We start from the raw sequence: 25,743 nt of genomic DNA, 5'->3' as shown, positions 1-25,743 counted from the left end.
GACTTGTACTCCCAATGCAGGGGGCCAGGGTGCAATCCCTGGTCAGGGAACTAGATGCCACATACCACAGCTAAGACCTGGTGCAGCCAAATAAATAAATTAAAAAAAAATAAAATTAAAAAATCAATGCTGTAATTTTCCACATTAAGAAGCCAGATGATACCTGTAACTCAAATAATATTGCATATCAACTAAACTTCAATTTTCATTTTCAAAAAAAGCAAAGAAATAAACAATAAAAAACCAAAAGTAAGAAGAAGAAATGGAAGAAGGGGAAGGAGCAGGAGGCAGGAAGCAGCAGCAGCAGGAGAAGCAGCGGGAAGAAGTGAAATCCAAAATAAGGAGGAAGAAACAATAAAGAGCAAGGAATCAGCGAGACAGAAAATGAACAAATAGTGGAGGAATGATCAAAACTCCTCCTCTGAAAACATCAATGAAGCTGGTAAACCCCTCACACTCGGATGACCAAGAAAAACAAGGGAGAATACGTGAGTCACCAACATTGGGTGAAAACAGGGGCTTATCGTTACAGATCTTACAGAAATTAAAGAGATAATGCTAAATTTTATACACACCTTTGTACAAACATATTTTAATATTAGATGAAACAAGAAAGTTCCTCCAACGATGCAATTACCAAAGGTGTCACAAGAGCCAAGAAATCTGAATAGCCATTTGTGTGACAGAGAAACTGAAATCATAATTAAAATCTTTCCTACATAAAAAAAATTCAGAACCAAGCAACATCACTGGTTAATTCTTATCAAACATTTAAGGAAATAAGTATCAGTAATTCAATTAACTTTATTTTCTCTGTACACTAACAATAATATAATTGTAATGAAGTTGATCTATATCAGAAACATATGCAAAACACTGATCTGCTTTCTTCCTTGGGTTCAGTAGCTCCTTGGCAAAAATCCAGAAACTAGAAACCATTAAAAAAGAAGAGTAATCTGACTAGAAAGAAATATTTTAACTTCTGAATAAAGATCATGACAAAATTTTAAAATATAAATGTTACATTGGAAAAATAATATTTGATAAATAATTAATGGATACAGATAAAATGAAAGGCTTTATGTATCAAACATGCAAAAAACAAAAACAGAAAATGTATCAAAGAAATAATGCCAACATGAAAAAATGCCAGCTTTTCTTATCAATCAAAAAATATATAAAGTAAGATAGGTAAAAATGTTTCCAAAAATTTTAGAGGGAAGATATCTCTGAAAAAAGCAAAACTATGGAGACAGTAAAAAGATCACTGGTTGCCAGACGTTGTGGGGAGGAAAGATGAGCAGAGTTCTACGGATTTAGGACAGTGAAGCCCTCTATGACACTATGAAGGAGGATATGCATCATTATCCAGTTGTCCAAAACCCACACAACATACACCACCAAGCCTGACCCCTCATGAAAACTATGGACTTTGGGCAACTGATGTGTCCAAGTACGTTCAGCTACAGAAAAAGAGCCATTCTGCTGCGGGATGTTGATAACAGAGAAGGCAGGAGGGGGCCGTAGTAGGAAAATGTGACTCTGTACTTGCCACTCAACTTTTCTATGAACTTGAAAGTGCTTGTAAACGAAGTCTATTTTTCAAAAAATATACATGTAGGACTTCAAAGACAGAATTGGAAAAACACAGTGTGAATTATTTGATGAATGTTTTAATATTGACTGCATATTACAATAATTGTGTTTTAAATATGTTGAGTCACATAAAAGATATTAATATTTTAAAAAGAGGCGTAATAAGGGCTTCCCTGGTGGTCCAGTGGCTAAGATTCTGTGCTGCTGAAGCAGGGGGTCCAGGTTCGATCCCTGGTCAGGGAGCTAGATCCCACATGCTGCAACAAAGAGTTCGCTTGCCACAACTAAGATCAGAGACCCCAAGAGCCACAACTAAGATCAGAGACCCCAAGAGCCACAGCTAAGATCAGAGACCCCAAGAGCCACAGCTGAGATCAGAGACCCCAAGAGCCACAGCTGAGACCCAGCACAGCCAGATAAATAAAGATTAAATCAGAAAAAAAAGGAGTAACACCTAGTACCGTTGAGAACTGTTGTACTCACATTCTCGTGCCCTGGTGACAAGAGTACGTTGCATCTTTCTGTATGACCATCTGCCAGTACGTTGCAAAAGTCAAACAGCGACACTTCTAAGAATTCATTTATTCAAAGTAGATAACAAAAGAAACGCAATGAGATGTATGCACAGTGGGCCCATACACCGGAATTCTAGGCAGCTATTAAGTCCAGTGAATTAGACTGCTATCTTCAAACACAGAAAGACATCCATGATAAAGTGCCAAGCTGACAATGCAAACTGTCACGTTACAGGACACTACAGAGGGGCCAGTTTATGAAAAAGCGCATAATATCAACGCGCACGCGCACTGTGTGGAGACGTATAATAGACGGTTCCACAGAATGTTAATCATATTCTGTGAGTAACGAGATTTGGTGATTTTTAGTCTCCTCATATTATTTTCTCTTTTCACTTGAATTTTTTTTTTTAAAAACCATAGGCCTGGATCTTTCTTCCCAAAACATAAGGGAGGGCATTTATAGCCACAAATATATATGGGCAACACATTTGTTGCGTATTAGCAGTTGGCTACTCTAACTTCCAATATATCTTGGCCAAGTTCATTCTGCCTAAAGAAACCATTCACTGATTATGTACTTTGGGGCAAGTTCCTCAATTCACTCTACTTTTCTGATATAAGATCAAGGTGGGCTGGAAAGAGTGAATTTCAGGGTTAAAGTCTGCTGACTACAGTGTGAGCCCAGCACAGCCAAACTGGGACAAGACCGACAGAAAGTGAACGAGTAGTTCCCTGGGGCACACTTTCTACACTTTCCACTAGTGAACGTCAGCAGCTGTAGTAAACTGCAAAACAGGAAACATAATGCTTCAGGACAACAAAATGATGAAAAGAGAGGAAAATCAGAATTTTTTAAATGGGAAGAAAATCAGTAAGGAGAACTATGTGAATAAATAAATACATAGAGATACTGAGAAAAGAAAATGAGCTTAAACAAAAATTTCCATTTAAAAAAAAAAACTGACAGTTGACTAGACTGCCTGAAAGAAAAAATAAGTTTAAGCTATGCCTTGGCCAAACAGAGAATGAAAGTTTGATCATTATCCACATGTTAAGACCTAAAGTACCTGGAATATGAGACCCTTGTAAGTATCCTTTATACTTGTAATGAGTAAGATGAATGTGGTATCTGGGTCCTGCATTTATAAGCAAGCAGTCTCATCACTGACCAGTCCACCTTCATTTAAATCCTGCTGAACACAGAGCGCCACGCTAGACGTGTGCAATTCAAAAGGACGTGCGACATTATTTCTTGCTTTTGAAAAGCTTACCATTTATTCAAGGAAGGAACTGGAGTACGAACACAAACTTAGATCCAATGATAAGAACTGAGACACACAGCAGAAGAACAGAATTATGGCCCAAGAGTAAGAGTGATGCTGAGTCATCACACCTGAATCTGAGTTGTGTCAGCAGCAACTTGATGCTACAACACAGACCATGACGACTGGGCCAGGGAGCTGGAAATTATTTAGCTGCAAGATACTACTTCACTGAAAATAAAATACCAACCATTAAATAAGCTGTCAGTCCATGCACCACCTGGTCAGTGCTGGATTCCTGTTGAAAAGCTGCCAGAACTGAGAGGAAAAGGAAGTCATCAGGAAATAATAGCTGTCTCTATCTGCGTGACACGGACTTCACCAGTGCAGTAATTAAAGCAAGGAGAAAAGGTTCCTGCCTTTATAAGTTTTATAAAGCCTAGAGAGCTCCCCAAAACTTAAATAAATTTTAAAAAGAAAATGCTTAGACAAACCAAAGACCAGTTGTGAACCAGGACTTCTCACTGACTAATTCAGAACAACTCTTTCTCATAGCCTTATTAATAAATGAATCTTCAAATCAGAAGTGATCCCATTCAGAGAGGATATTAACACAGGCACTTCAATAAATTAAACAGAATCAAAACTTCATCATATCCAGCTGTAATTATTGGCTTCTCAAGCACTCAATCTTTTACTGCAAGTAGCAGTTACAGATGGGGCTGGAAGGTGTCCAAAAACCTAACGAATGTAATAAACCTGATGTATGTTCTCTCTTACTAGATTGTAAATTCCTTGATGACTGGGGCCAGTATCATCTCTGCATTCCTTTTAGCATAAAGAATGACGTTTTATACATTCAGATGGATAAACGGATGGACAAACAAGCCATGAACAAACAGTTTTATGTCACAGAGATTAAAAGTTTTAACAGAATGTTTGGAATGTTTGGGAAACTAACTAGCAGGTTGTTAAAGACAGGTTCTGGGCACGGGAAATGACAGGGAGTGTGAAGGTGGCTGGAAGGGGGACAGAGGAGGTGCCCTCTACAGCAAAGCCTCCGCTGCCCAGCGTGGGGGTAAGAGGGGCACTGAGATGGCACGAGGCCTGGCGGAAGGGCTGAGGCAGGGACAACAAATTAACGAAGGAAAACAGGCAACAGGGCAAAGCAAGGAGAGACATTAAGAGCAAAGAGAACACCGCGGAATCTAAACGCAATCAGCAGAGTCTGTGACTTTTCAGCACAGAAGATGTGCTTTTTTTCCTTATCTCACTTGAGGAAATCAACATTGGTTCTCTTACTAAAAATAATATGTTGTGTTCACAAAGGCAGAAGAGAACTGGCATCACTAAAAAGTTAAATGCAGTACCAACTGACTTCCCAAAACAAGTGGGAAAAAAGACAGGGAGAAACATTAAGGGCTGTATTAGCCATTAAGGTAAAAAATAAATAACTGCATACAATGGAACAATGAAGAAAAAATATGCTGACAAATATTCGGGGCTTGTCCTAGATAGATGTTGAGAAAAATCTTATCTATTTGATGGCAAGTTAATTTTAATTTCTTATAACATTTCTACAAAATTTTACAATTTGTAATTTTTCCACACACATTTTGTCATGTGATAACATAAAATGGATCCATTTATTAAACCCATATAACTGATGAGGAAAGAGACATAAAAAAATGGACAATCTGTTCAAAGTCACAAAGACAGTAGATGATGCAAATTGATTTTTGAGACAAGATTTTCCACACTTTATAATAAACCAATACTATTAATGAAAAGATAATATTTTCAAAGTATAATTTTAGGGGGAAAGGCCTTTATACATATCATGGTGAAAAGAAATTACATAAAGAGGCAAGGAAAATTTTTTCATTCATTAAGTGAAAGAGTTAATCGGTAAGTCATGTCCGACTCTTTGTGACCCCATGGACTATAGCCCACCAGACTCCTCTGTCCATGGAATTCTCCAGGCAAGAATACTGGAGTGGATTGCCATGCCCTTCCTCAGGGGATCTTCCTGACCCAGGGATTGAATCCAGGTCTCCTGCATTGCAGACAGATTCTTTACCATCTAAGCCACTAGGAAAGCCTTTATTCATTAAAGCAAGCTTATATTTCCACTTTATAGAATTGACAGCATTAATAACAAATGAGAGGAAAAAGTGAAAATAAAAGCCTTCAATAATTTGAATGCATCACTTACAACATTAACTTAGAGATGGAAAAGCTATCTTAGTTATGCACAGAAAATCTCTGGGAGAAATTGTCCAGTGGAACCAGCTCACGATACGATCACGGGGGGATTGCTCTGCACAGCAGTTAGCCAGAGCCCTGTGTGCCGAAGCAGAAGAATCTGCAAACCAAATAAAACAGAGCGATAACAACCTGCATGGAAGGCACCAGTGTGCGTGCAAGGGAACACTTACATACGTATGATGGCAAATGCACTCAAATTCTCTGAACAGATGTACGAGAAATGGTCACCTACTTCTTCTCTAGGAAGGGGTGCTAAGGCATTCTGGATCTGAGGTGAGGAGAGACTTACTCTTTTCTGTATTCCCCTTTATATAATAAAAATTTTTATCATTTGTGGTTTTTTTTCCTGCTATAAAAGAGTGTTACTTAAAAACCTTTTTAAATGATTGCCATTAAAACAAATGTGTAACTTGATCACAGGTTTGATACACTAACGTGCATTTTGGGGTGACTGACACTATCATCACGAGCTGAGCTTTAAGGATGGATACAAGTAGACTGCACTGACCTGGAACAACTCGTGTGTGAACTGCACTGGTCCATGCATGCAGTCACTTACACCCGGACCTTTTTCAATACATGTACGGCTGCTCCTCCGTATCTGCGGATGCGGAATCCAGGGATACAGAGGGCCAGCCATGGACCTGAGCATCCCTGAATTCTGGTATCCGCCATGGGTCCTGCAACCAGTCCCCTGAGGGCACTGAGGAGACTGTACACAGAAGTAGGAGACGGCACTCTGGGGACACTGCATACAGACAAGGAAGGGAACAGCACTCCGCAGAGAGGCAGCGTCTCTGAGCACCACCTAAGATGTGTCTGCGTGGTGAGCGATGCAGGCTGGAACGTCAAGTCTAAAACGGTTATCTGAGCCCAGGTCACGGAAGATCCAGAACATCACGCTTAATGGCCAGAGCTTATTGTGGAGATCAGGGTCTCCTAGACATGAGAACCTACAGGCCCCAGTTTGAGAAAAACTGCAGTTAACAATGGAGGCGGTCAGCTGCTTGGCTGGACAAGACACCCCACCTGCCAGTCACAGGCTCAGACGGCAGCCTGGGCCAGCAAGCAGGAGGCTCCCTCAGCTCCAGACAGCGATGGGAGACAAAAGAGAAGCCTCACTTCTTCAACAGTATCTGACTAGCTCCTCAATAAAAAGGCCGGGAGTGATCCTGAATACGGAGCCCAACATGGTGTAGGAGAATACTTTGACCAGTCAACTGTGATGGACAGAATAGCACACTCACCCACTACTCTGTGGCCTTAGTCTGCAAGGCCAGAGGCTAGTTACTCCTGGGCGCTTTCCAGCCATCAGAATAAAGCCGTTAGACATTTAGCTTAGCTTTATCATTTAGGAGAAAAATAGTATGAATATACCGACTATCAGTTGCTGTTGTTCAGTCACTCAGTCCTGTCTGACTCTTTGGGACCCCATAGACTGCAGCACGCCAGGCTTCCCTGTCCTTCACTATCTCCTGGAGTTTGTTCAAACTCATGTCCATTGAGCTGGTGATGCCATCCAACTAACTAATTCTGAATATTATTCATTATACTTTTTATTTTTAAAAATTCGTTAAAAATAGATGAATATGAAATTTGTTTATAATATTAACCAAAAGCCATAATTAGAATTACTATCAGACGTGTATGCTAGGCTTTAGCCTGAAATGCAAAGAAATATACTCATCCCTCATTAATCCTCATATTATCACAGTCATTGTGAAATCTTGCAACTCACTCTCTTAGCTCTGGAGTGAAAAGGTTTCACTGATGGACACTATGTCATTATACATTAAATATGTAATATATACACACACTACATACATATCAAACAAAGGCATCTAATTATTATTTCTTATGAGTTAAGAAAAGTATATACATTTTGCTTAAACTACAACAAAAATAACCATTGTCTAAAAACATATTGACATATTTTATTCTCTCTCTTGGCCATCACAGCTTTATGGCAGAAAGAGAAAGGTTGTTATTGCTGTCATTTTAAAGACAAAGAAACAGGCTCAGAGGGGTTACCAGTAACACCACAAAGCTAGAACTCCAAGTTCTTCTAAATCCAACCTAACGTCAGAATCCTGCCATCCTAGCTAGCATAAAACAGCAGTGAACGAAAGCAATGAATTAAAAGAGCAGATTCTCTTCTCACCAAAGAAACCACAAAGAGAACACCCCTCCTGTGTGTACCTCTCATGGTTAAGAAGACTGAAAATAAAACGATCCCTCAACCCTGGGAGCCCCACTGACCGCTCACCAATGATAAAGTCAGTTTGCCCAGAGATCCATAAAAATTCTGTCATCTCTGGGTCGTGACATGAACAAGGTTGAGAACGCCGCTACTGAGAACTCAGGAATAGACAGAATGCTCTCAAAGAAAATGTGCTTAGAAAATATAAACTCATAAACTTTATGAAAATACCTTTAAAGAGAGATTGATATCAATGATTTAACAGAATTCTGCTTCAAAGTTAACTGCAGGACTTAAATCCTGACACAGTGGTTCTCAATCTTATTCACAACTCGCTCTTTTTTACCGGAGCATAACTGCTTTACAATGCTGTGTTAGTTTCTGCTGCACAATGAAGAGCATCAGCTAGAAGTACACATACATCCCCTCCCTCTTGAGCCTCCTTCCTACCCACTCTCCCATCCCACCCCCAGGTCATCACAGAGCACTGAGCTGGGCTCCCTGTGCTATACAGCAGCTCCCCACTAACTACCAATTTTACACGTGGTAGTGTACATATGTCAATTCCAATCTCCCAATTCGTACCCCCTACCTCCCCACGTCCACAAGTCCACTCTCCATGTCTGCATCTCTGTTCCTACCCTGCAAATAGGATCATCTGTACCATTTTTCTAGATTCAACATACATGGGTCAACACACTATATTTTTCTCTTCCTGACTTACTTCACTCTGTATGACAGACTCTAGATCTATCCACATCTCTACCCAATTTCATTCCTTCTTATGGGCTGAGTAATACTCTGTTGTGAGCTTCCCAGGTTGCTCAGCGGTAAAAATACCACCTGTCAACGTAGGAGACATGGGTTCAGTCCCTGGGTGGGGAAGATCTCCTGGAGGAGGAAATGGCAACCCACTCCAGTACTCTTGCCTGGAAAATCCCACGGACAGAGGAGTCTGGTGGGCTATAGCCTATGGGGTCGCAAAAGAGTTGGATACCACTTAGTAACAACAATATTCCAATGTATACATATACCACATCTTCTTTATCTAGGCACATAATCCAGATTTTGTCAGAGCATAAATAAATTTTTCAAGTAACTAACACTGGAGTCACTTTTAATCATCAGTTACTTATCCAATCAGCGGCTTATTCCATTCTGTAGCACCAATAAGGCAGTCTGTGTTTGCATACAACTTCTATTGCTCGCCACAGTCACAGGATTCCTTCAGCATTCACTCCAGAAAGTTAATCAGGCATGCAGATGAGTAAGTGACGGCATTACTGGGGTGGCCTTGGATTTGCTATAAACCTCAGCCACTCGCACACTGACTGCAGTGTTTACCATCAGTATACACAGAACTCATAACCAACTGCACCATGCCCCTACCTGATAACATGTCCACTAAGACACCTACAGTTACATAATATTACCCTTAATCTCACCTCATCATCAGAAATTCAGAGACATGGGCCCTTCGTTTATTCCCATTCTAATCAGCTTCTAGTATGTCAATATTAACTCTCAGAAGGTCGAAATTTTACACATATATAGAATCTTTACTTCCCGTTTAAATTAGTGCACATAAAAAAAAAAAAGTTGGAAGAAAGGTGTGTAAAGAACAGTCACACTGTGACTTCCAAGGCCTGCTCAGCCCCTGTGGATGCCACCTAGCCTTTACAGGAGAACTGGCAGACTCTGTGCTAAATCTGTATTCTCCACCAAACATCATCTTCAAAGTGAAACTAACTCGTCGGCCCAAAATACACTAGCACCTTCCATCCTCCTTGCATCTGACCCTTGTGCAATATAAAGTGGGGGCCCGGGAGGCTTCCTTATCACCTTCCTTTCACATTCCTTTCTTCTACGCTGATCACACACATCAAAATAGGAGGGAAGTTCATCACTGATGTCTGATTTCTGCTGACGTGATCACGCCTTTTTTCAAAGACTTCACGAACATGATACAGAACCAAGAGTGACTTACAGCCATTTACAAAGCACTTTCATGCCATTTTCTATCGGACTCTCATAACACCTCTTGAGATACAAAGTGCAAACTTCTTAAAACTATGAAAAGTGAAATCAACAGACTCTAAACAACTCTACCAAGTTATGAAAGTAATGAATAGCCAGGCCAGGACCTAAAGCCACGTTCCACCCTTGTCCATGTCTCTCCACTACATCATGGAGTCTGTGAGGTTTCATTCTGTTTCATCCGTAAGACGATTCTAGACTTTAGGTTTTTAGAAAACCATGTCATCAGATCCATTTGCCCTTATTTACCTTGAGACAGAGATTTAACTGCCTACTCACATTCAATCAAAGAGTACGCGTCAGTTTTATTTTAAGTGTGTCTGCTGAGAGTTTCCGAAATTACCATTCATGATATTCACCCCCCCTTCATGCACCGCTGGGGGAGATGTAAACTGGTTCAGCCGCTCTGGGAAACAGTATGGAGGCGCCTTGAAAAATTAAAGATAGAATTACCACATGATCTAGCAATTCTATCCTTGAGTATTCACCTGAAGAAAACACACTAATCAGAAAAGATATACGCACCTCTGTGTTCACTGCAGCATTACTTACAATAGCCAAGATACAGAAGCAATCCAACCGCCCATCAACAGATGAATGTGTACACAGACAGACACACACACACACACACACACAACCTGGAACACTGAGCCGTAAAAAAGAATAATATCTTGCCATTTGTGGCAACATGCATGGACCTAGAGAGTATTACTGCTAAGTGAAAACAGTCAGAGAGAGACAAGTACTGTATGATTTCACCTATAGGTGGAATCTAAAAAACCAAATGAACATACATATAACTTTTTAAAAAGAGTCACAGAGAACACATGTGGTTGGGGGAGGTGAGTGGTAAGACACAGGTGATTAGGGGAGGGAGATTAAGGAGGTACGAACTTCCAGTTACAATACAACTGTGTCATGGGTATGAAATGTACCCATGTGTACCCACAGGTATGTGGGGAACATAGTCAATAACCAGGTAATACCTTTATAGGTGACATTATAACTAGATTCATCCTGGTGATCATTCTGAAATGTACAGAAATAACAAATCACTACTCTGTGTAACAGGAACTAACATAGTGTTAGAGGTCAATCACATTTCAAAAATAAACAAATTCATTTTTAAAAGAGAGAGAAATCAGACTTGTGGTTACCAGAGGGAGTGGGGGAAGAGAGAATGGGGTAAAAACGGTCAAAAGGTACAAAACTCCAGTTAAATAAGTAAGTGCTGGGGATGTAAGGTACTTACTACATGATGAAGACAACTTACACCTCTGTATGTTACAGAGCTGTCGAGAGTAAATCCTAAGAGTTTTCATCACAAGGGAAAAACATTTTTTTCCTTCTCTAATGTGTCTGTATAGGAGATGATAGATGTTCACTAAACCTGGGGTAGTCCCTTCAGGACGCACGTAGTCACATCACCCTGCTGCACCCCTCAAACTTGTACTGTGCTGTGTCGCCACTATATCCCAACAAAACTGGGAGGAAAGAGGAAACACTGTGCTATATTACTCTATGTTTATTTTCCAATCAAAGAAAGAAAAGAGTAATCAGGTTAAAGAAATGCAATAACAATATTCACTCCTCTAACAGCTTCCCTCGTCTCTTCACTAGAAAAAGAAACAGATGCCCAAAGGACACCCTGCGTCCGAACAACAAAGAACAAAACTTTTTTCAAACAAAAGAAAGTATTTAATGAAATGATTTTTTTTAAACAATAAAAGGAATAAAAACTTTAAAAAAAAACAAATAAATCAATACAAATTAATAAAAAAAAAGGAAAATACAATTAAAAGTAAAATTACAAGCTGAAGAAGTAACACAGTCCAAATAACATAAAAATATTAAATGTCTCATAAATGAAAGAATAGACACCTAGTACACCAAAAAGCAAAAGTGAAAGGAGGTAAATACAAATTCCAGGATTTAACACCTCCGTGCAGATGGCAGGAGGTGGTAGAGACAACCTGCAGGCCTCACTGGTCCCAGTTACTGGTTAAAGACCCAGAAGCAGAAACAGGGCCTCTGGCCCTTCCTCTGGTTGCAGAGGCTTCGACACCTGTGGGAGGGAGACAGCTCTCCAAGACCACTGAGCCCCACCTTACTCATCACCTCCTCCAACGCAGAGACCGAGCAACAGTGCCCGCCGTCCACTCTCCGCAGCCCCAGCTTTCAAATTAAGGGCTGCAACGCAGCACAGGAATCAGGGAGTCCTTTAACAACAATAAGACCAAATTAAATTCAGCCACACCTGAAAAAAGGCAAATTCCAGTCATATTTAAAATTACATTTTAAAGTAAATACAAATCATACATATTTAAGAGCTGACTCCCTGCAAAAGACCCGGATGCTGGCAAAGATTGAGGGCAGGAGAAGGCAGCAACAGAGGATGAGGTGGTTGGATGGCATCACCGACTGGATGGCCATGAATTTGAGCAAATGCTGGGAGACAGCGGAAGACAGAGGAGCCTGGTGTGCTGCAGTCCAGGGGGTTGCAAAAAGTCGGACGTGACAGTGACTGAAGAACAACAACAAACCGTATAGGCTAAATCTGTCAAACATATTAAGTACAACACAAATCATACATTTTTAAAGAATTACAATACCATGAAGATGTAAGCTGTAAACCATGGTAAATGTAACCTGGTCTCACTGTGATGACTCAGAAGGCACTTCTGGTGTTCCGTGACCTCATTGCCAATCCTCTGGCCACCATTTGAGGAAACCACAAGTAAGAAAGTAGTGGTGTATGATACAAGGTTTAAGGCAGAAAACTTAACATGAAGGGCATCTCCACTCTTCTTCCCATGCTTATCAGACACAAAAGGATCATTGTCAATTTCAAGCATACCTGGGGGAAATAAATCAAAAACTTACCAAGAGATTGTATGAATCCCCAAACTGAGCAAACTCTAAGGAAGTGGATTTTATAATGGCTTTATAAAGAATTCCGCATAGCTACACCAGCCTCAGTGACCAAATGTAGAGAGAGCACTGCCACGTACAAAGTATTGTACCACAGATGACTCATTTACACCTTCAACCATCAAGCTATCAAACTGTCAAATGAAGCAGATATTTACAAATTAAAATGCTGGCTGTCAACCCGTATTCCAGTTTAAAGCTTTCACCTTTTGGAGTCAACATTGTTATGAAAAAACACAATAGTGACCACTGAAAACTTGGAAACTAGTATTTTTCTATGTGGTTTTTAGCTTACTATATCTTCTGTGACATGTCAAAACCTGTACACAGTGAACACAACCAACAAATAACCTTGACGAAACTGTGTAGTCCCTTATTTTCAACAAAATTTTCTGCATATACTTGTCATCAAAATCACACACAGCATAGCAAAACAACACCAAATCTTAGTTCTCATGTCCTCTGTAGTAGTAAGAACACAATAAAAAGAGAAAGAAATATTTTCTAAAAATAAACTCACTTATTGTTTATAGTTATTAAATAGAAAATACCATTTTAATTTATATAAAAGACTAACAGTGACCAAGACCTTGAAAAAGATTCCCCAGTATCACATGAGTTCCTCTTCCAAACATCATATCCAAAATACACTGGAATCTCAAAAAAACAAAACTTCATAATTCTTCCTGAACCACGTCCATGTATTTTTAATGTGCAGACCTTGAGGACATTAACACACTGCTCAACTTACTGTTTCATTTTAGCCAATGTTTTCTGCACAAATTCATGTTGTTTCAAATAATTTTTAATTAATAAAAAGTCTAAATTTTACAACTGCTCAAGGGACAACATTTTAAAGGCCTGCTTAATTTTCATTAATGATAATGAACCCTAAACACATCTTTATGTCGGTGCAGCTCTGCTACCCAACCAAGACAAAATTATTTCTGAAATGACTAATTTCTGGACGCTTACACACTTGCAGAAGACCATCAGATGTACTAAACTGATAGCTCTATGCTTTATTTTCAGATTCAAATGATAAATAAGAAGGAACTGAAAGAGGAAAAGGCTCTATCTGATCTTTACCAGTTCTGCCTACTAAGACAGAGTTTGTGGTTTATCAACAGTTCTACAAAAAAAAAAAAGAAAAGAAAATTTAAATAAAGCACAAATTGCTTGCGAAGGTAAAAAAAAATAGCCTTCCAAAGTTCCACACGTTAAATTTTTTTAAGATTTAAGAAATATAAAATAGGTGTTGGAAATACAGCAGAGCCTTTTACTAACTTCACTGTGAGAGTATAACTTAACAGGTCACTACTGAACATCATCTGTATGATGACAACTTCCAAAAATCTGCAAGAGATCCAAAGACAGGCTTGTCCTTAAAAACCTAAAATCCAGTGTTCACAGAGAGCAGCAAAGACCAAGTTCAAGGTAGACTATAACTGCCATGAGGCAAATATCAAAAGGATTATTACTCAGCAACTTCTTTTTATATCTTTTACTTCTGTAGCTTCACTTCCAGAAATATCACCTGCTTGATAAAAGTTGTTACATTCTTAAAGAAAAGATTTTGATAATAATATCTCTTAATACCCTTCACAATTTTCATTCTTTTTCTTTAAAAGCCACCTTAGTACCTTAATAATGGTGCTTCAACAATTGAACAAATATTCACTGAACAGATATTTGGGGTCAGACACTGTTTCGGGCTCTAAGCAAACAAAACTAAGCCCCACAAGCCCCTGCCCGCAGCTGACACCGCAGCCGAGAGACTGCTTCTTCATCAGCTTCCTTAGTCACAAGTATTTAGACCAAAAGTGATATAGTCTTTACTCTTAGTCAGTCACAAGATTGTGAATACGAAGTACAGCTACCTTTGTAAAGAGAAAACCGCCTGGAACCCAACTGAGAGCTGAGAAGACACGTGGCTGTCTCCCTGCCCATCACCTCGGGACCCCCAGAACCCCCCCCAGCCCCTCCACAGAGCCGACGGAGCTCCTTCCTTACACTGGGCGTGGACGCTGAAGAGTTGACCTCAGCCCCAACACCACCACCACAGGCCTGACTTGAAAGTGACGCCCTGTGAGAATGCCATCTTCTCAACTGCCCTGCGCCTGTGCCCAGAAACACTTGCCCAATGAAGGGAAGAAGACTCAGTATGTCCTGTGACGTCCACACTCTCCTTGCCATTTTCGTCTTCTGACTGATCCCTGTTAAAAGATGCTAATGTAGTATCACAACTCTGGTCAAGCCTAGCGGCGGGGATGTTCTAAACGGCGGGCTTTCTAAAACTGCTGCAGGAAAGGTCAAAGCTATTAGATAGAAAATGCTGATTATTTTAGGGGCAGCACAGCCTAACGGTTCGAGAATCAGAAAAAACAGATTCAAGTCGCAGTCCCACCTCTGGGAGCTGTGTGTTACTTAACCTTTCTGAGATTTCATGTCCTCATCTTTATGAAAATAACAGTCCTGACTTCATGTGGCTGTACTGAAGATAAAGAGGATATGTAGACTCTTTCCACAGCTACTGACACACTGTTAAATATTAGTTTTATTTCTGTTTCTGTAATACATCTAACTGGAGGCCTAATCAGAGAAAATAAATTGGTAAATTAGGTGCTGTAACCGCGCTATCGCTTTATTTCATTAACTGGGAAGTCATAAACAACAACAACAAAAATGTCTTAATGAAATTCACTGAGCAAATACTCTAAATATACTTACACACGTATTAAAGCTGTTAACCACAAACTACAAAGGGAGTACCAATATAAACCGGGAAAACGAGAAAACCCAACGACAGAGGTATACTTGATCCTCAGTTCAGAGATCCTTGCACTACTGCAAGTTTGCATCATTCTAACTAACTCAGGTGTACAGGGCTCTCTTTAAAATTAAAACACCCCCCCCCCCAGGGCTGTCCATCAGTTGTTCACACCTCACTGTGAACTACCTTCATCAGATAAATACATTAACACCAGCTACTTCAAGCACCTGATTTCCAGGTCCTCGGGGTGGGGGAGGGCTGGGCCCAGCTCGCTGGCCAGGGCCTCAGTGCACTGCCTGGGCGGCCTGATGCTGAGGCACCCTCCCGGGGTGAGAAGAGCCATCAAAGGACGCCCCTCCCTGGGCAGCGCCGGGAGCTCTTTCCGGACACTTCCAGTTCCCTAATTCTACGTTCTCTGCCTCTCTGCCGCAGAGTGCCCAGACACCCCAGAGCCTGAAACAGTGTCTGAGCCCAAGCATCTGTTCAGGGAACATTTGTTCAACTGTTGAAGCACCACTATTAAGGTACTAAGATGGCTTTTAAAGAAAAAGAATGAAAATTGTGATGGGTATTGAGAGGTATTACCATCAAAATCTTTTCTTTAAGAATGTAACAACTTTTATCCAAGCAGGTGAAATTCGTGCAAGTGAAGCTACAGAAGTAAAAGATACAAAAAGAAGTCGCTGAGTAATAATCCTTTTGATTAAAGCTGCAAAATTAAACAACATGTGAATAAATAAAAGCACCTAATGAGACAAGTTACAATCAGAAAACAAGCTCTGCAGCATCCCTATCAGAGTAAGAATCAATAACCACTGAGCTCTGAAGCTGACTTGCTTCCTACCCTTCAGGCAGCTGCGGGGAGGAGGAGGTAATGCTCAGAGCCAAACAGAAAAGGACAGCTGTTCTCAACCACATTCCAGGTAGAATGAAAGAGTCTGTCTCAGGAGATATGCCCCTAAAAAAGCACATGAAACTCTGCCCCTGGTTAGCAGCTATGAGAAAATAAGTTCTGCTTTCTGCTACAACGTGGGGTACACAGTCAGAACTTTCACTAAAGATTTGCTCTAATTCATCCCGGTGCGCCTGGGGTGAGAGGGACTCAAGAATTCCTTCACCAACATGAAACTGCAGCAGAAAAGCACAGTAACTGCATTTTACTCACAGATTTTTTTTTTCCACTTTGGGCAACATGTAGTCTCCTAGACCATCTTATGTTACGTATTATTCACCAAAGTTCTACTCTCTAAATGCCAGGGTTTTCCGGGGCTTTCGGCATGTGTGGAGGGGTATCAATGGGCTTCAGGGCGGCCTCCACAAACACGTACACAGCGTGTGTCCCAGTAAATCCTGTGATGGGAGGCGGGGGCAGAGTGCATGTGGGGCCTGAATGGGGGGCGTGAGGGTGCCCTGAGCACAGGAACCCCAAACAGCCCTGCCCCAGGCACAGGGTTACAGGTCAGTAATATCCCCGCAGGGCTTCCCTGCTGGCTCAGTGGTGAGGAGTCCGCCTGCCAATGCAGGAGACTGGGGTGTGATCCCTGGTCCAGGAAGATTCCTCATGCTGCAGGGCAACTAAGCCCGGGCACCACAACCACTGAGCCCGTGCTCTGGAGCCTGAGAACCATAACTACTAAAGCCCGCACACCCGAGACCCGTGCTCCACAACAAGAGAGGCCACCACGGTTAAGAAGCCTGCTCACTGCTACTACAGAGTAGCCCCCGGGGCGCAACTAGAGAAGGCCCACTCACAGCAACGAAGACCCAGCGTGGCCAAAAATAACTAAATAAATTTAAAAATTAATAACGTCCTCGCTACTGTCCACCAGCCAGCACGCACTGAGGATCACGTCCACAAGGGCAGCCTCTGTGCATTCACTGGATCAACGTTAACCTGACCAGTGGTCAGACACTGTGCTCAGACCAGCTTCTGTCACGCATTCTGTAAATACACACTAAACATGCCAGCGGCTGCACTAAACTGTTCCTTAAGAATACAGTCACTGGGTCACAGGCCGGTCCTTGAAGAGGTCACTCAGAGCGGGGCGAGCAGACATGCTAAGATACATCTGCATGTCTCTGTATTACTATCTTAGACGTACCTGGAAGAGCGTGATAAAGGCAGAAGCAAAATGCTATGAATCTGTGTAAACAGTATCCCTCAAGGCGAAAACTTATCAAATGCAAAAGGGAGCTCAGCAATACCTTGTTTTTGCAGGGCATGAGGACACAGTCAGGATTCTCTGGCCTAAGGCTGTGATTTAAGAAAAAGGAGGCAATTAAGACTGTTCACATGAGCTGGAGGTCAGAAGGATGGATCATCTGATACTGACTGGGCTGGAGAAGCTGATGAAAGTGGAAAGTTAGTGGCAAGGTGGGATCTGTTCCTAAGAGAAGCTACTCTCTCTGGCTAAAGAGAATGGGATAAAGAAAACAAGATCTGCTAAAAGACGCATTGAAAACCACCAATAAACAAAAAGGTTAGCTCAAAGATTCACTCAATATGGACCTGGAAATCCTAAGAGTGGTGCAATATGAAGATCACAAGGACAAAGCTCAGTAAGCATTGTGGAATTATACCTCATTCATTAATTTCCCAAAAGACACTGTATTCCTGTTTAAAAAAAAAAAAAAAAACCTGTACCACATACAGTTTATACTCCACTACTAAAGAACCTCTTGATGAAAGTGAAAGAGGAGAGTGGAAAAGTTGGCTTAAAGCTCAACATTCTGAAAACTAAGATCATGGCATCTGGTCCCATCACTTCATGGCAGATAGACGTGGAAACAGTGGCTGACTTTATTTTTCTGGGCTCCAAAATCACTGCAGATGGTGACTGCAGCCATGAAATTAAAACACGCTTACTCCTTGCAAGAAAAGCTATGACCAACCTAGACAGCATATTAAAAAGCAGAGACATTACTTTGCCAACAAAGGTCCATCTAGTCAAGGCTATGGTTTTTCCAGTAGTCATGTATGGATGTGAGAGTTGGACTATTAAGAAAGCTGAACACCAAAGAATTGATGCTTTTGAACTCTAGTGTTGGAGAAGACTCTTGAGAGTCCCTTGGACTGCAAGGAGATCCAACCAGTCCATCCTAAAGGAGATTAATCCTGAATATTCATTGGAAGGTCTGATGCTGAAGCTGAAACTCCAATACTTTGGCCACCTGATGTGAAGAGCTGACTCATTTGAAAAGACCCTGATGCTGGGAAAGATTGAGGGCAAGAGAAGGGGGATGACAGAGGATGAGATGGTTGGATGGCATCACCGACTTGATGGACATGAGTTTGAACAAGCTCCAGGAATTGGTGATGGACAGGGAGGCCTGGCGTGCTGCAGTTCATGGGGTTGCAGAGAGTCGGACATGACTGAGCGACTGAACTGGACTGAACTGAACTGATTTCCCTGTGTGAAGCTCCTGCACATGAGCGCCACCAGAGCGCTGGATTTAAATATGCAGTGAAAAGTGAGAACGTGTTAGTCGTGTTAGTCGTTGTGTCCAACTCTTTTGTGACCCCGTGGCCTGCAGCCCTCCAGGCTCCTGCGTCCATGGGATTCTCCAGCAAGAATACCAGAGTGGGTTGCCATGCCCTTGTACAGGGCATCTTCCCGACCCAAGGATCGAACCCAGGTCTCCCGCATTGCAGGCGGATTCTTAAAATATCTACGTGTTATCAAATCTACTAAAAAGCAATACACTGAAATAGAGACTCTGGAGCCAGGCTACTCTGGACAAGTTTTCGTCATTTCTGCCCCCAGGGTTTTTTGTCAAGTACGCAGGATGGACTGTCCGTGACTCAAGTGCCACACAAGTAGGGGCTCCGGCTCCTGCCGCTGGGGGTGCGGGGCCAAGAGCACAAAACCCCAGGAGGAGGCGTCTCCCGCCCTCCTTGAGCAAGAGCCGCTTTTCACTTCCCTGAATCTTCCTGGGGAAAGCAGAGGCGGCACGCCTCCAGTAAGTTCTGCAGTGAGAACCGCAGGCAGCCCGTCCCTGCTGGCTGAACCTCCCTGACGGCTGGAAGCGAGAAAAAGACAGTGGAAGAGGCGTGATGACAGCAGCCAGCTCGGAGGTCTAATGGGAAGAGCACCGAGAGCTGGATGCCGGCACCTCGCTCCCTGGGGGCTGGGGCAGGAGCTACCCGAGCAGCTGGCCGGCCCGGAGAGCAGCCACGAGGAGACGCCCCGGCACCCAGCCCACCGACTCGACAGGATGCGGCAGGGACAGCCGACCCGCTCGCAGCAGTGCTTACAGCCCGTGACATGTGATGGGTGCTTTCCAAAAAATCCACGCAATGCCCTTAACACAAGTCCAAACAGGTGAGATGGAGACTGTCCCTCACCAGGGCCAGACATTATCGGTTACATCTCAACAACGCCATTTCTTTTTTTTTGGCTATTATTTGGGCTTCCCTGGTGGCTCCGCAGCAAAGAATACACCTACCAAAGCAGGAGACAAGGGTTCGATCCCTGGGTCGGGAAGATCCCTGGAGAAGGAAATGGCAACCCGCTCCAGTATTCTTGCCTGAGAAATCCCAGGGACAGAGGGACCTTCTGGGCTACAGTTCATAGGGTCGCAAAGAGTGGACATGACTTAGCAACTAAACAACAACAATAAAGTACGTATTTATTTATTTTGGTCAAGCCCCAAGACATGTTGGAATCTTAGTTCCCCAACCAGGAATCAAACCCATGTCCCCTGCACTATAAGCTCAGAGTCTTAACCACAGGAACTGCTAGGGAAGTCCCCTACGATGCCACTTCAAATTGCTAACTACATCCTAGTTAAATGAGGGTCTCCCTCTAAAGGGATTTATGATCTAAATCATTCAGGATAAATAAAGGAAGTTAAAACTTCTCTATTAAAAAGTAAACAAGAAACATGCCAAATACCTTAATCATCAATCTTAGCATAAACCAAGTTTATCCTGACCATTGTACTTCCTACTGGATCAAACAGATAGTCATCAAAAAATACACCAACATACTGAGAAGTAACAATTCATTCAGAAAATAAACCAATGTTTTAAGAAAGGCAAAGGGCACTTTAACTGATTTCCATCCTCCTCTCCCCGCTAGTTGCTTAGTGTATCATTCATGACGATCTGGTCACTCCACCCTCCGCCGCTACCCCCACCAATGGCTACTGTAAGACTGGTCAGGCCCAAGCCGCCTTGGGCCACCAGGACCCAACGCTCCAGGGGACTTGGGGAAAGAAACTGCCCCCATCAGCACCATGCTAAGCCAGGGTCTGCATCCCCAGAGTCACCGACAAGAAGCAGGGCTCCAACCTATCTGAGAGGCACGCTACCACCACAAGGAATCTAAGTCTGCCAGCGACTGCGCTACTGTGGGTGGCCGGGCCCAGAGGCAGAGAGAGCCCAGGTCTCTGATGACCTACTTCCAGACTTCTTTTTATGAAATATTAAGTTTCCTTATTATTTAAGCTGGTTTTATGTTGTACCCTGAAACATCATTATTTACACATCTTGTTTTACATATCCATTACTACATAAGAATGTCATCCGTGTTCATGTAAATATTAGCAAAAAAGTGTCCTATTTTAAATAAACTGATGCACATATGAGACTCATTAAATAAATAGCTCTCACTGACAGTTAAATAAAAATATCCCAATAACTTTCTAGAGTAATTTCTGACATTTTGCCCTTCAATAATTATCAATAAAACAGAAAACTAGTTTAAAAACATTAGAAACATCAAACTCTCAATCTGACACAAAACTTTAGTTATATAGTAGCATTACTTTTTAGAGCACAGCAACGGTAACTGTTAGACTCTAAAATATTAGTCAAGTTCACAGTATTTAAGGCACAATCAAAAAAGTAATGCTTTTTACATAATTAAGTTTAGCTTTTTAAAAAAATCTTTTGACTTTGCTGCCAGTGAGCCATTTTAATGGAATACGTGGGTAGGACAGATTAACTGCAACCTACAGAGAAGCCAAACATGTTTATTTTAACCACTTATATTTCCAACTTCATCATGCCAGATAAACAGTTAAAGTACAAAGATGTTTCCGATGAGCAGTAATTTAAACAATAACGAAACCAAAAGAGCAAGAAGGTAATAAAAGAAGGGCAGAAGTAGAAGATGCCTACTGAAAAGGCTAGCTCCTAAAAAAAACGGATAAAAGCAGAGACAGGAGGTAAAGAGTAGACCACTCAGGACCCCCCCCCAACACAGGCACGGAGCCGGTGTTCCACAAGGCAGGCCCATCCTTTCATCAAGAATCAGCATGCATTCAAAATGGCAGAGAAACCCACACTGTCCAAAGGAATTTAGCCTGTTTTACAAACACATCAGGTCAGCATTACTTCACACACCTTAGCTGATGTTACGGCAGATATTGTGAAGATTTATTCCTATCATAAATACACTACAGAATAAATTTAAATTGGAGCTGAAAAAAAAATAATAATGTATCCATTGGAATCTTCAAAGAGAACTTACTTGGGCCTGGAAAGAACGTAAGCAGACTAATACACGCGGGACATCGAAAGATAACCTCTTCAATCGGAGAAAGCTCACGTACAACCCAGGATCTCTCCTCACCTGGGGACAAACCTGACCACAGCTGCGGCTCAAACAGGCCTGAGTGGGGCAGGCGGGGCTGCTGGAGCCAGGAACCGGCCTGCCTTCCTCCCTAACATCAGCCCTGCCCGCCTCACCCCGGCTGGGATGGGCGCCTCTACGTTAGGGTGAGCGACTCCAAACTGGTTAGGAGCATGTAACTGCTGGCCAATTTGGGGAGCTGAGAGTGTGGAGAGGCTTCCCAGCCAGCCTCAAGAGTGGACAGCCAGTCTGGACAAAAGTCCCACACTGAATCATCATGCTATCTGGGGTCTAAGTACAGCGGTGAAGTCATACACGGGAGAGATCCATGAAAGATACAGCACAGGACAGAATGCAGAGGAAGTGAGGGAGAAGAGACATCGCCTACTGTATCCACCTGCCCTCCCCCCATCACCCAGCACACGCGCACACACACACCCCCCGACAAAAGCAGGGGGAAAACCGGCAAAAGTCATGATCCTAAGGTGTCCTCATCATCTCAGGAAATTATGCTGTAGCACGGACGGCTGAACCCCTTCCACGCAATGCCACAGGGCTGTTTCCCTCCCGCTGAAAGCCCCCGGCTCCCGGAGTCAAGCCCACAGAGAGGGCTACCCAGCCCACATTCCACGTCTGGGGAACCTGAGACGAGAACCGGTGTGGCTGCCGCTTGCACCAGTGAGGAAATTTTCACCAGCATTTTAAACAGGAGCTGAATTTTCAAGAAGGAATGAAAGAATATGAAGGGGGTGCGCCCTTCCTCCGTAACTAACAATAACGTCATCAACAAAGTTGTGAGTTACATGGCACTTACACACTCCTGAAATTTAAGCTACACAGGTAACATTCCTGATTCCCACCACCTCAGAGCTAAAACTCAGCATCTATTTTCCGACCAGAACCTGAGACACCAGACACAGAAGGTATATTTAATACAAGTCCTGTCCTGATACCATCGCATTCCACTTGTCTACAACCTGAGCATTTATTCTCAACTAGCAAAACACACGTACCTTCATTTTCGGAGGCATGACATTTCACTTTCAATACCAAGTCAAAGGTTCTTTCTGGATTTTCCCTGAAAGAAAAAGAACTTTGTTAGTATTTCTTTCCTGTGACAAAGTTTATGTTCTCTTAACTCTAAAAGTTAATCTTGTTCTTGTCTCAACAGATTCCATGTAACGATATGACCAGGCTTTCCAAGTGGCTCTGTGGTCAAGAAGCCGCCTGCCAATTCAGGTGAGACCCGGGTTCGATCCTTGGGTCGGGAAGATCCCCTGGATAAGGAAATAGCAACCTACTTCAGTATTCCTGCCTGGGAAATCCCGTGGACAGAGGAGCCTGGCAGACTAACAGTCGATGGGGTCACAAATGGGTGGGATGCAACTTAACAACTAAACAACCACAAACTACATCATCACAAAGCAGAAGAAATAAACTTGTTTTCCTAGTTCAGCAACTTAAGTGCACTAAGGCTTAACAGTTCAGAGACTTTGGAAAAAAACGTCTCACTTCTGAGTCTGCTTTCTCACCTAGAAATGCCTTGTTAAGAGTCACAGAACAACTGTGAGGATTACAAATCACATAATACATGCGAAGTACTTTATAAAGTATTAAGTGCTGTATAAATAGAAAGCATTGCCTTTATCTTATCAAATCAAAATTGAAAAGCCAGAAGGTTCCTAAGAGGCTCTATCTCTTCCCACCAGCAGAGCTTCACAGCAGGTTCTCCGGCTTTTATCAAAGGACTTGCAATATAGACATAATTGAATGATTGGTTCCACCTGCCACGTTCTAGAAACACTTCATAATGGTCCTTAACAGTGGAACTTTACATATATTGTCCTGAGACAGAATTACAGCAGGGAAGCATGTTTTAAGTACCAAACTATAAATAGCCTCCAAGGCCAACCCAAAAAAATAATGTCAGTTATCTGGGAAAACTGGACTCCTGCCTCAATATTGGAGTTTACCACTAAGAACAGTAAGGTTTTGCTTCATTCAGAAGTTACCAACATTCATACATTCAAGGTCTACTTTGTTAATTTCAAACAGTGAATGACAATCTATTGAGCTATCTTCTTTAGAAACATTGTGTTCTTTTCAACAGTTCTGTTTTAATCTCTTTCTGCCAGAAGATAAAAGATCAAGCAACATCTGATACCACAAAGTCCATGTGACCGAAGTGTTAATGTATTTCAGTTATTTCTGCCACTGGAGTCCTTGGTTGTCTGTGCACTGGCTGTTTTTAACAATGCATTTCCCTCAAGAAACTAACAACTATGTTGACTTCTAAGTACGAGCTCTATTTTTTAAAATTTATTACAAGAACCTAGAAACAGAGAAATTGACAAGCCATATAAATTACTCTCCAAATACAGTTTCCTCAGCCGTTCTTATTAACTTGCTTCAATGGGAATAATCTGAACTCAGGTGAGCCTCCCTCCTAATCCAGTTAATGTCAAAAGATACACATTTTTAAGTCCCATACCTAGCACCCTCCCCCAATATATCAAACACTGAAGAAAATTATTTTCCTGTTTTCCTAATAGTCCTTAGAACTTCTCTTAAATGTAAATATTAAATACAGACTCTATTACACTGGGAAATGTTAAAGGCTTTTAACGCTAAAAGAAATATACACATGATATTCATGAACTCGGAGGGGGGGATGTTGGTTAAGAGGGTATCAAAGGAAGAAAGAAGGAATTCTTTGCAAAGTAAGTTTCCGGAGGAAAATATAAAACTCCTGCCCCTGAGGTAACCGAAAGACAACCACCACACTGTTCAGACGGCTTTTTGCCTGAAGGTCCTGAAGAAAAGCCCCAGCGGCACCCAAGGGTGCTGCGGACCACACGGAAAACACTCTCTCCGCGAGCCCCTTCTGCCGGCGCCGGTATCCACGCCCGGGGCACCTTTCTGCCCTGAGAAGGGGCAGCGGGAGGGAGACCCGGGGCCGCCGGTAAACACCCTGGAAGCGCGCCGGGAGGGCAGTCACGCCCGAGCCGCCGGCCCGCCCGGCGCGCGGAGGGGAACCGGCCTCACGTCCGCCCGCCGCCCGGGACCCGCAGCGCCGCGCCGGCGCCCAGGCCTCCGCCCCGGGCCGCGCGCCCCCCGCCGCCCGCAGGCCCGCGGCCTAGGCCGCCCGGGGGAGCCGGGGTGGGGAGCCGGGGTCCGCGGAGGCGCGCCCCGCCCGCCCCCCGCGCGCACTCACTTGGTCCTGCAGTCCATGGCTACATGTCGCGGGGCGCGCCCGCCCGCCGGCCGCCGCGGGAACGGCTGCGCGCAGCGCGGCGGCCCGGCCCGGCGGAGAGGCCGCGCCCCGCCCCGCGCCTCTGTGACAGCGCGGCCCCCGCCCCCGCCCCCGCCCCCGCCCCCGCCCCCGCCCCCGCCCCCGCCCCCGCCCCCGCCCCCACGCCCGGCCCGGCCGCCCCGCGCTCCCTGCACCGCCCGCGAACCAGGAAGTGGGCGCGCGGCGCCGGCGCGGGGCCGCCTCACCTGGGCCGCGTGGGTGCGAGCGGGGCGCGGGGCGCGGGCCTGCCCGAGGGCCCGCCGCGCACCGGACCGCCAGCTGCTCGAG

General features: G+C 43.2%; 1 protein-coding gene across 38 annotated transcripts in view; it reads right to left on the bottom strand.

Annotated features, from left to right (window-relative positions):
• DENND1B (DENN domain containing 1B) overlaps positions 1–25,500 on the bottom strand; it is a 363,581-nt gene extending 338,081 nt beyond the window's left edge. For 28 of the 38 annotated variants that reach the window (XR_014055160.1, XR_014055164.1, XR_014055163.1 and 25 more), the window contains exons 1-2: positions 25,378–25,500; positions 23,177–23,241 (exon numbers count right to left, since the gene is read on the bottom strand). Coding sequence is in view for 11 of the 38 variants with exons in the window: in XM_081495285.1 (XP_081351411.1) it covers positions 23,177–23,241; positions 25,378–25,394 (82 nt within the window). In the remaining 27 variants the exon portion in view is untranslated. Of the gene's footprint in view, positions 1–23,129; positions 23,242–25,377 lie in introns of all 38 variants that reach the window. The other 10 variants (XR_014055159.1, XR_014055177.1, XR_014055161.1 and 7 more) reach the window with 1 other exon arrangement.
• Between the last annotated feature and the right edge of the window lie 243 nt (positions 25,501–25,743).

This window comes from Giraffa tippelskirchi, chromosome 5, assembly GCF_054371585.1.
Source record: "Giraffa tippelskirchi isolate mGirTip1 chromosome 5, T2T-mGirTip1v1.2.pri, whole genome shotgun sequence".
In the NCBI taxonomy this organism is placed as follows: domain Eukaryota; kingdom Metazoa; phylum Chordata; class Mammalia; order Artiodactyla; family Giraffidae; genus Giraffa; species Giraffa tippelskirchi.
The sequence above is the reverse complement of the archived record's forward strand: the minus strand, read 5'-3'. Positions and strand labels throughout refer to the sequence as shown.